This window comes from Falco cherrug, chromosome Z, assembly GCF_023634085.1.
Source record: "Falco cherrug isolate bFalChe1 chromosome Z, bFalChe1.pri, whole genome shotgun sequence".
In the NCBI taxonomy this organism is placed as follows: Eukaryota; Metazoa; Chordata; class Aves; order Falconiformes; family Falconidae; genus Falco; species Falco cherrug.
The window spans coordinates 4,629,355-4,640,829 of NC_073720.1; the positions used below are offsets into that span (position 1 = coordinate 4,629,355).

Below are 11,475 nucleotides of genomic sequence, written 5' to 3' on the forward strand. Positions count from 1 at the left end.
TCCCTCACGGCTCAGGGGCGTAGGGCGGGGTAAGGCGCCACAACACCTCAGGGGAGCAGCGAGAAGCACTTCCGGGTCTCGCCCCGCCCCGCGGGCGTGGTCTCGCCGCCAAAAGGGGCGGAGCACGCCGCCGCCATTTTGTGGAGAGAGCGCGGGGCCGGCAGCCGCCACCCTTCAGCTTAAAGTCTTCACTGGAGGAGCTGCTAGTCGCCGCCGCCGCTATGCTCTCCGCCCGTGTGGCTGCCGCCCTCGCCCGCTCCCTGCCGCGGCAGGCTGGCCTGGTGAGCGCGCTTTTCCCTCCCTAGGGCGAACGGCGGGGTGGGCGGGCGCCACCGCCGCCGCCATCTTGGTGGCCGCGGTGACATTGAGGGGCCGCGGCTTCCCCCTTTCGGGAGACTGGGGCGGCGTGTGTGAGGGGAGCTCGCTCAGCGCTGGGTGACAGCGGGGCCCGGCTCCTGGAGAGGGGGCGAGGGTCCCGTCACCTCCTGGGTGGTGGTCTCGGGGACGATGTGTCTTTCCCCGGGGGTGTGGATTGGCAGTGTTGGGGTTCAGGTTAATGCCTGAAAGCCGCTAATTCTCAGTTAGGATTAGGGTTTTGAGCAGCGAGGTGCTTTTTCCCCTGTGTTTGTGGGGAGAGCGAGGGTGCAAAAAGATCTATCAGGATCCGTTCCTGGCCGGTGTCCCTTGTGAAGGTGAACGGAGCAGAGGCCTGCCCAGGCTGTCAGTGAAGTAGCATTAACGCTGCATAAGACTGCACTGGCAGTTTTGCTTGGGATATAGGATTATAATACTTTAATGCTTTCATTATCAAAGATTTCTTATTTCTTTCTGCAAGCATGTGTTCTAGTTATAGCTAAAGACATTTTGGAGTTAGATTTTTCTTAGAAAGGACAGTCTTTGGAAGAAACAATCATATTTCTCCCTTGTGCAGAACCGTGAGGGGTGCGCTGATTTCTTCCATGCCTTAAGCTTTAGGTGTTCAGCACAAAAGTGGCAAAGGAGCGGAGGTGTTGCTTTGGGAGCTGCTGCAGTGCAGTGATGGTGACATCAGTGCAATGCAGAAAAATGCAGCAAGTAAATTTAAAGCAATCTCTTTTACCTTCTGGCTTTGGTTGTGCTGGACGTGGGTCCATAACTACAACTTGTGAGTGGGGCATCTCAAAACTGAGATGCGTTAAATGTATAAGCTCATGATGAAAAATTTCAGTGTTTTATCTCAACACTTTTTTATGAATGATTGAAAAAATCTCACTGTTACTGAAAAAATTACTTATTTTAGATTTCCAGAAACACCCTGGGTGCAGCTTTTGTTGCTACAAGAAACATCCATGCCTCCAAAACATGCTTTCAGAAAACTGGTGAGTCTGAGAAAGGTCTTCATGTAAAAATGTGGTTTAAGAACTTGCTCCATGAGACAAAAAGGAATTTGGAGCGTGAGGGGGTGAGTGTGTCAGTTGAGGACGTTACTGATAGTATTTAACTGAACTATGTTACATAGTCACATCCAGGAGATGTCACTCTAATTATTCCGATTATGCCCAAACCAAAGGAGTGGTCACATAAGTTGGCTTACACAGTTTACCTGCTTCATGAGGATTTGATTACGTCTTCAACTCCTGCAGAATTATTTGAAAAAATAGATCTCAAATTCCAGTTTTCCTTTCTTGTTTGTATGAGTATGAGGGACAGATGACTTCCCCAGGCCTGGTGGGGTTTGACCTTGTGTCCTTGAGGATAACTTTTTTGCTGCCAGTATCTTGGTGTCTAGGGGAGGCAGTGGCACTGCATAGCTGTATTTTTGGTAGTGGTTTACATGCAGTTTGAAGTGGTTTAGGGTGATTAAAGTTACTATTGGGAAATAAGTTTCACAGTATTACTGTTACCTAGCTGAGGAAAGAAAAATTTGTTGGAGGTACGCTGCCAAACAAGTTTGAGGAAGATGGTGAATGTGTTTTTACAGCTTATATTGAACAACTTGTTCCTTAAGTGTATGGAGCTCCTTTAAATATATTTGGATCTTGGATTACACATCAGTTGACAGGGTGTTTTGTTGCCTCCAGTGTAAGTAAATGCTCAGCAAGCAGAGCTAGCAAGTCAGTTCTTTCTGAGCTAAGGCTAATTAGTTAATCTGATTGCTTTCTAGAGGTAGAGATTGGTAATAGCACAGGACATAATGAAAAAAATTGATAACTAAACGGGCATCAGTGTTTTGATTGATGCTGGCTCGTAATGATGAGTTGAAGCTGCTTTTACTGTCTGTGAATACAGAAGCTGTTATTTATCTGATGCATCCTATGTAAGGAAGAGTGTTGCTGCCTAGACCTTGTGGCATACCTGAGAAAGGGTACCTTGGCTTGTGAATTCAAGACAAGCTTACCAAATTCATTCTGTGCCTTAATGTGCTAGATCTGGTTTGAAACCTGTCTTTCCAGGTACTGCTGAAGTATCCTCTATTCTTGAGGAACGTATTTTGGGAGCTGACACCTCTGCTGAACTTGAGGAGACTGGCCGTGTGCTCTCAATTGGTGATGGTATTGCCCGTGTGTACGGCCTAAGAAATGTCCAAGCAGAAGAAATGGTTGAATTCTCTTCTGGACTGAAGGTAAGCTTTCATTAAAACAGTTCGGTTAGCTTGGAAATAGAGATGACTGTTTTTAAGGAGAACATGACACTACTTGGAGGTACCTGTATGGTACCTTCTACAGGCTTCATCGCAACTTTAATATGTATCAGCTGGTTGAAGTAATACTGCAAAAAGCAAATATTCTTTGAATTTGTAACACTTCACTTTCAGTATCTGTATCTGAATCTTGGCCAACATGGAGCTTATTTGTCTCTATAAGAACTGATCTGGCATTGGATTTTGTTTTCTTTGGTTTCAGGCTGGCTTTTCTGTTTACGGTTGAGTAATAGCCTCTGTGTTTCAAAACTGGGTGCAGTTAGCTGACTTCGTACAGCCCTAAGAGTAGACTAGAGTTAAAAACTGTCTGACTATTCTGAGAGTACTGCAACAACTCTTCAGTATTTTTAATAATCTAACTGGCTTCAGACAGAGAAGAAGCCAGTGCTTTTCCCTTGTCCAGCTCCTGGGCAAGGGAGAGGTGTTGCATCTGAATCCTGCTTATCTTTTCCATTCTTTTTAGAGAGATAAATGACTGAAATGGTAGACTGCAGTCTCTGTACTAAGCTGAAGGCTTAGGCAGGTTCTCTGACTAGTATGGAAGAGTGTACACTCAGTGTGCCTAAAAGCAGAATGTTTACTGTTGTTACAAATAAGATTGCAGTACATTATGTTAAATGTTATATGCTGTAGAATAATCACATTGGTATTAAACTGTCAAAATTTTCATAAATGTGGGTTTGGGTTTTCTCAGGGTAATGTGATCTTTGTCCTAGGGTATGTCCTTGAATTTGGAGCCCGACAATGTTGGTGTTGTCGTGTTCGGTAATGACAGACTGATCAAGGAAGGGGATGTTGTGAAGAGGACTGGTGCCATTGTGGATGTTCCAGTTGGGGAAGAGCTGCTGGGCCGTGTTGTAGATGCCCTGGGCAATCCGATTGATGGGAAGGTAAGTGTAGCTTAGGTGTTTACTGCCTCTGCCCGTAGCTTTGTGGTACAGACTGCAACAGTTGTTTTCCCCTCTTTGAAGGGTCCTGTTACATCTAAGACGCGTAGGAGAGTTGGCTTAAAGGCCCCTGGGATCATTCCCAGAATCTCTGTGCGTGAACCTATGCAGACTGGTATTAAGGCTGTGGACAGCTTGGTGCCAATTGGTCGTGGCCAGCGTGAGCTCATCATTGGTGACAGGCAGACTGGGTGAGTTAAACGCCCAAGCTAAACATGTTTCCTTAAAGAAAGAGTTGCGCATGGCATATGCCGATGCACAGCGCTGAACACAAAACTGTAGATGTTGGGAGAACCACAGGCAGCTTAACTTACCAACTTCCGTCTTATGCAGGAAAACTTCAATTGCAATTGACACAATTATCAATCAGAAACGATTTAATGATGGAACAGATGAGAAAAAGAAGCTGTACTGTATCTATGTTGCAATTGGCCAGAAGAGATCTACTGTTGCTCAGCTGGTGAAGAGGCTCACTGATGCAGGTACAGATTTCTGGAGGTGGTTGAGCCTGGCAACTAGTAACATCCTGTTCTCGTGATAATGCTGAATACTACTGTGACTACAGCTGAATACTAGCTGCGAGTATAGACAAAAATCTTATTGAGTGAACTACTTGCTTTTGTGGACAAGAAATCTTTCAGTTATTTGGGGGGAAAAAAACCCATTCTTTTTGCTACGTCACATTAGAAGACTAGTATGAGGCTCCAAAGTGGCTGAATTGTTTCTGGACAAGTCAGCCTGTGTTTGGTTTTTTGTTTTGTTCTTTTTTCCAGCAGAGTTGAGAGCTTCCTCTTGGCAGTCAGGCAGGCCTGATGACAAGCTGTGATCTACAAGTATTTATGGACTTGGCATTTGTTTCATATGTATGCAAGTCAGTGTGAATGGCAGTTGCATATTGAGTGGAGAGACTTTACTGCCCAAATGTAAGGGATTAAATGATAGCACCTTTTCAGAAAGAGTGATCTCATTGACCAAGGCTGCATATGCAACAGAGCTTGCTGGAGAAGGCACCTTACTTCTTGCCTGTTGGTCAAGCAGAGTCATACCTAGCAGGAATACATCCCCACATTTTAATTAAAATAATTAATTTGGGACTATAAAACAACACTGCCTTGCAGCAGCCAGGAAGCTATGGACTTCCAGGCTGAGTTACTTCCAGAACAAAACTGTGTCTTAGTGGAAGTTTAAACTTAATTTTAAATGGTAGAATAGTCTACAAGTGTTACACGTTAGCTGCCATGAACTTGTTTTTCAAACTTCTTGAGTTAATTGAGCTACTGGACATGTTAATCTAGTACAGGGGTCATTTCCTGTAACAACGTAGTGATGCTGCCTGGGCTTGTACCAGCAACTAGTACTTCATGTGTGCGTTGTATTTGCTGATTACAGGCATGATGAGGTAGTATACTCAGTGGTGTTTGTCTCCCAATTCTTTCCAGATGCCATGAAGTATACTATTGTGGTGTCTGCCACAGCATCTGACGCAGCACCCCTTCAGTATCTGGCTCCCTATTCGGGCTGCTCCATGGGGGAATACTTCAGAGACAATGGAAAACATGCGTTAATCATCTATGATGACTTATCCAAACAGGTCAGAAAACATTGTTTATAGGCCTTATAACCTAATGTTGGTGTTTGTAGTTGTAAGATCACCTCAGGTTCAGAAATTCACAATTTCAAATGAGCTACTGAATTCTGAAACCTTTCTTTATACCATGCAGGCTGTTGCCTATCGTCAGATGTCTCTGCTGCTGCGTCGCCCACCTGGTCGTGAAGCCTACCCAGGTGATGTGTTCTACCTACACTCTCGCCTGCTGGAGAGAGCGGCCAAAATGAATGATTCCTTTGGAGGTGGCTCTCTGACCGCCTTGCCTGTCATTGAAACTCAGGCTGGTGATGTGTCTGCTTACATTCCAACCAATGTCATCTCCATCACTGATGGACAGGTGGGAGTTCTTCACATGCCAGTACTTCTGTGTAACTAACTGGCAGGTTTCTGAGGAGGCTTCCAGGCTTCTGACCAAGATAATAACACATAATTTTCTCCCACAGATTTTCTTGGAAACTGAATTGTTCTACAAAGGTATCCGTCCAGCCATCAATGTTGGTCTGTCTGTGTCCCGTGTAGGTTCTGCTGCTCAGACCAGGGCTATGAAGCAGGTAAGCATGAAGGTGCTGCTCCTTCTCTTACTAGAGATGAGTGGTGTGGAGGCTTTTTCACCTGTTTCACTCTAAAGAGTGAAATAGAGAGGGAATAAAGCTTTGGATTCCTTAGAAATTAGTACAGACTTTGGGATCTCTAGTAATGCCACTGCCTGCTGAGAGAGGCGGGGAAGAAGGGAAAAGATGCAGGGCTGTTAGGTTTCAGGTTTGCTGAAGTGGGTGCTAGTCTAACTAGAAATAGAGAATACTGTTAGCCACTTGCTCTTAGTCCAGATGTGGATTTAGAGAGGTTTACTATCAACTGTCACCATTTTGAGGGAGAAATAGCATGCCTATGTTAAAAGGCAAAAGCTGAAATTCATATATTCATCTGTCACATTCTTGAGATTCGCTTGACTGGTATGCAAGGCAAAGCTGAATAGTGACAACAGTCAGCTGAAGATAACCTGCAAACTACTACACTTGTTTAAAAGGTGGTTGGATTCGGTCAGACCTGCATCTTGTGTTGTAGGTGGCAGGTACCATGAAGCTGGAATTGGCTCAGTATCGTGAAGTAGCTGCCTTTGCTCAGTTTGGGTCTGATCTGGATGCTGCCACGCAACAGCTGCTGAACCGCGGTGTGCGTCTGACAGAGCTTCTCAAACAAGGACAGTATGGTGAGTATCACAGATGTAACAGGTCTGTGTTTCCCATCAGTCTCTTGTGCTAATGAGGCTGGTGTTTGCGGCAGCATTTCTCATGCCTGTTCTGTGGACATGGTAAATGCAGACTTAGTTGAGCCGTGTTGCAGATGTGCAATTGATCTTTGAAGGAGGGCTCTGCCGTAATGACGTGTCCTGTTGCAAGAGTTACCAGTGACATGAATGCTTTCTTTCCTGCAGTTCCCATGGCTATTGAGGAACAGGTTGCAGTCATCTATGCTGGTGTAAGAGGTCACTTGGACAAGCTGGAGCCCAGCAAAATCACTAAATTTGAGAGTGCTTTCCTAGCTCATGTACTGAGCCAGCACCAGGCCCTCCTCTCCACAATCAGGTATGATCTTACTTCATCCCAAGGGTATTGACTTGATGGCTGGAGTGCAGGTAATGGTCACTGAACTGTTAGTGTGACCTAGAACGTCAAGCCTTAAGCTGCCTGTACCAGGACTGAAGGTTAAATCACCCTTCCTGCTGTCCTTGCACTGCTGTCCAGAGCTCAGCTTCATGTCTGCAGTTTTTACTTAGGAAATCCAGATGATGTTTAAAATGAACTTCCTTGCATACTTTCCTTTTAATCTGATACTGAAATCGCTTAATCTGCTCAGTTCTTGTATTTTTGACAGCTTTAAGCTGTTAAAGTAATGTGGATTAAGTGCTGCTCGCTCTCTTCCCTGCTGCTGAATGGACTTTTGGGGATTGAGTATTTCCATAGTCCTGTAAACTGCTCCTGACTTCTGTCAGGAATCACATTATGTGCCTTCCACCCCTGAGGCACAGCTCTGTAGAAGGCAGTGTTGCTGAAATCCGTACAGCTTTGTTGACAAACTTTCGTTCTCAAACAGGACGAACTTTTTTAGGAGAAGGGATGCTACGTTAGTATCAGGTGTATGGCTTCATGCATCAAATGGAAACATGTTAAATCTGCTAATTTTGTTAGAAATCGGAAGGTTCATTGTTAAGATGTTGGGGTTTTTTGTCTTAGGGGTTGACTATGTATGTATCTATTCCTGTGTCAGATGTGTAACTAAACTCTTTCAACAGGACCGAAGGGAAGATCTCTGACCAGACAGAAGCGAAGTTGAAAGAAATAGTTACAAGTTTCCTGGCTACTTTTGAGGCATAAACTCTTAAAACTGTTGAAACAGACCAGGCTGTTGTGATCCCATGCTCCACCTCCATCAAAGACTTAAAAGTATGTGCGACTTGAATGTACAGTCTCAATGAGAATAAAAGTTTCCATGTAAAAACGCTAGTATAGTCTGTTCTAAATTATTGCCTTTCCGGCGGGCTGCTTGAGCGACAGGCACCTTTAAAAGCACAGAGTTAACCCCCCCAGACACACTTGCTAAGGAGCTCTGAAAAATTGGGCACGTTTTAACTACCGGGTGGATTAAAGTCCCCTTACAAGAAACGAGTCAGGGTGGCGGTTGGATGTTGTGGCGAGGAGTGCAGTTCCTGTTGTGACAGCAGAGGGTCATGCTTGCAGCTTTTGCCCGTTCCACTAGGCAGCTGTTCTCGGAGGAGGGCATGCAACTGGGTGTCCTGGTTTCAACTGGGATAGTTTTCTTAGTAGGCAATGCAGTGCCGTGTTTTGGATTTATTATGAGAACAGTGCTGATAGCACACCGATGGTTTTGGTTGTTGCTAATTGGTGTTTGTATCGTCAGAGGCTTCTCAGATTCTCAGGCCCGCCAGTGAGAGGGCTGGAGGGGCACGAGAGGCTGGGAAGGGGCACAGCCAGGACAGCTGACCCCAACTAGCCAAAGGGATATTCCGTACCACTGAATGTCGTGCTGAGTATATAAAGCTGGGGGAAGGAGGAAGAGGCAGGCGTTTGGAGCGATGGCGTTTGCCTTCCCGAGTCACCGTTGCATGTGATGGAGCCCTGCTGTCCTGGGGATGGCTGAGCACCTGCCTGCCGTGGGGAGGGGTGAACGAGTTCCCTGTTCTGCTTTGCTTGCGTTTTGGCTTTTGCTTTCCCTATTAACACTGCCTCTGTCGCAGCGCATGAGTGTTCTCACTTTTTGATTCTCCCCCCGTGCCCGGGTGGGAGGTGGGTGCGCGGCTGCGTGGTGCTGGGTTGCCAGCCGGGGTTGCACCACAGCTCTGGAAGCAGGTTACGCTGTGTGGTCACAGGCGGTAACTCTCCCTGCGTTCTTTATGCCATGCTGGTGCCAGGCTTTCAGAAGGCAGGTTCTTTCAGAGCTGGCTGTCCTCGTGCTTCAGGACACCTGCGTGTTTAGCTGTTGGCTGTAACTACTGGAGATACACATGCCACCACCCTCCATAGTGTAGTTCTGTCAATGACCTGTGATTGCTGATGGTTTGGGGGAGGTTATATACCAGAGCATCTCTTTCCTGACTTCTGCATGCTGCCTGAAGTACAGGTGTTAGAACTTCTATCTGGAATGTGGGAAAATTCAGTTTAAAGTCTCTCTGCTTCGTGTGGTGTATTCAGCTTTACCTGGTACACTGGAACTCAGTCCTTAATCCTTGGTGAGCCTCGGCTACCTGTGATCAGGACTTCTGAGGCTGTTCACTGTCCCCAGGTAACTTCCTTCACAGGAGCATCCTGCCTCGGAGTTCAAACGGGCAGCTGGAAGCGTTTCATCTAAGCCTTCCACGCAGTTCCAGGCTGACAAGCTTCTCTATGAGTGGCTGGAGCGCTCTGAGAGTGTGAGCTTTTGCTTCTGCAGTACGGCAAGAAATAAACTTTTAATCTGGAAGCCAGATTTTTTTTCTGGGAAAAGCAGACATGTTAGTGCTGTGCTCCTGACGGAGGGCTTCCTTTGGAGTTCCTTTTGTCTTTCACAGTCTTGTTTCTTTTACACACAGCTCTGGAACGGGTGCCAGGGAGGCTTCATGGGTGTGAAGGAATGCTGTGGTGGAGCCTTTCTGTGCTGGCTGCCCGAGAGCGCTTGTCCCTTCCAGGACAGCTTTTACAGCTTGCTACTCTGCCCTTGCACAGTGGCTACACCCCAGTTACCACTTGGTGCTGCTGTGCTGGCTTTGATTTAAATGCTGCTGTAGTTAGAAAGCACCAAGCTCAGGGGTGTCTAGTCCAAAATTGCGGAGATGGATTTGTTTCTAATAAAATATTCCAAAGTTATGATTTCTGCCCCCTTGCTGCTGTGCCGTAGGAGGGTGACTTACCAATTTCCCTGCTAAAGCACTGCGGAGGCACCCGGGCCGGACAGGCAGAGGGGCGGGGGGTGGCTTGGGAGGATGGGTCCTGGTCCCGTGAGGGGCCGTGGGGTGGTGCTGGGAAGCTGGGAAGGGGTGGGTGGGTTGTGGCAGCGTGGGTTCGCGGTGGGGCTTTGTGCCCACTGCTGGGAGTGACAGGGTCTGCCTGGTGACATCAGCTGAGGAGGCGATTCAGAAAAGCACAGAAAGGTCCCACAAACACGCTCTCTGGTGCTGTGTATCTCTGGTGATGGGTAGCAGTCAGCTGCGGTAACGCTCTCTGCCGTGATGGCAAAGCTGATGAGCGGCTGTTGCTGCAGGGAGGATGATGGTTGCGTGCGCTGCCCTGAGCTGCTGTGCTGCATCTGTCCTGCTTGCGCTGGGTCTCAGCCCCACTCGGGCTTACCTGCCTGTCCTAAAGTGTGCTCCTCCAGCGCAGTCGGATCAGGTGAAGAAAACTTGGAAATTTATTCCAGAACTGGCACTGTGGAGTTTTCTGGGCAGCTGGGTAGACTGCACCTCAGCTGATCAGTGTTCAGATGAAGTTGATAAAATCAAAGCTTTGACTGAAACCTTTTGGAGCTGAAACACAGATGTGGCGCTGCCTCTGCTGCCGGGGCAGGAACTGCAGCTCTGAACACTGAAAGCAAAATCTATGCAACCATGCTTTCATCGGTATAAACCTCAGAAATGTTTGCCAAGTGGCGTGGCCTCGGGTCACAACTGAGCAGATTTACTTCAGTAAGTGGAAAAAGACTTTTTTTTTTTTTTTTTTACATTACCAGACTGCTTTAGCTGTCCCTGCGTTAAAGCAGAGACAGCAGGTTCAGGCTGATTCAGGCTTTCCAGCACACGGTGTCCTGTCTCATCTGCTTTCGTCTTTCTGAAGAACCACTTGGTGGTCTCTCGCCTCAGGCAGTGGCCCCAGCTCTGGGCCCCCGACAGAAGAAGGACATGGACCTGTTGGAGTGAGTCCAGAAGAAACCATGGAGATGATGAGAGGCTGGAGCATCTCTGCTGGGACAGGCTGGGAGAGCTGGGGTGGCTCAGCCTGGAGAAGAGGAGGCTCCGGGGAGACCTTACAGCACCTTCCAGTGCCTAAAGGGGCCGACAGGGAAGCTGGAGAGGGGCTCTGTACCAGGGCCTGTAGCGAGGGGACAAGGGGGAAAGGCTTTGCACTGAGAGAGGGGAGATCTAGATCAGCTGTAAGGAAGAAATTGTTCCCCGTGAGGGTGGGAGGCGCCGGCAGAGGCTGCCCGGGGCAGCTGTGGGTGCCCCGTCCCCGGCAGTGCCCACGGCCAGGCAGGGGCTGGGACCCACCTGGGCTGGGGGGAGGTGGCCCTGCCCGGGGCAGGGGGTGGGACTGGGTGGGCTTTGAAGGTCCCCTCCAACCCAAACCGCTCCACGATTCAGTAATTCTATGAAACTGAGGACGAGAACAGCACGTGGAAACCTTCCCAAATACTCCAGCAACCCCTGGCTGAGGAGGCAGGAAGGGTGCTGCAGGTCGCATGTGCTGCTGGCAGCCCCGATGCTCCTGTTTCACCCTCTGCTCCCCGTTTCCATCATGAAACCGTGTGGGTGAATCAAGTCTGGCCGTCACCCGTGGGTTTCTCCCCGTGGCACGCCGATGCCGCGCCTGGCATCCCCACCGCTCTCGCCCATCCGCAGCAGCGTGCCCCAGGGCTCCCCCATCCACCGGGAGCCACGAGTTTGGTGGATGTAACCGTATGGTTTGGGATGGGGGGATGGGGTTGGGTGGTGACACCGTGTCGTGGGGAGGGACCAGCCTGGTGGGGCGGGC

General features: G+C 48.2%; 1 protein-coding gene across 1 annotated transcript; it reads left to right on the plus strand.

The window, feature by feature from the left end:
- Positions 1-106: 106 nt before the first annotated feature.
- On the plus strand, positions 107-7,740 carry ATP5F1A (ATP synthase F1 subunit alpha). Its single transcript, XM_055698847.1, has 12 exons — positions 107-281; positions 1,280-1,358; positions 2,433-2,602; positions 3,397-3,570; positions 3,652-3,818; positions 3,961-4,109; positions 5,067-5,218; positions 5,349-5,573; positions 5,680-5,787; positions 6,302-6,446; positions 6,672-6,822; positions 7,530-7,740. Exons 1-12 carry the CDS (start codon positions 222-224, stop codon positions 7,609-7,611), a joined length of 1,662 nt encoding a protein of 553 aa, XP_055554822.1. The 5' UTR covers positions 107-221; the 3' UTR covers positions 7,612-7,740.
- The last annotated feature ends 3,735 nt before the right edge of the window (positions 7,741-11,475 follow it).

Bases quoted from the DNA above. Each gene is read 5' to 3' on its own strand.
- ATP5F1A (XM_055698847.1), top strand. From the start codon at position 222: ATGCTCTCCGCCCGTGTGGCTGCCGCCCTCGCCCGCTCCCTGCCGCGG. The intron at 282-1,279 runs GTGAGCGCGCTT...TACTTATTTTAG, and splicing joins TGCCGCGGCAGGCTGGCCTG to ATTTCCAGAAACACCCTGGG. The intron at 1,359-2,432 runs GTGAGTCTGAGA...CTGTCTTTCCAG, and splicing joins AACATGCTTTCAGAAAACTG to GTACTGCTGAAGTATCCTCT.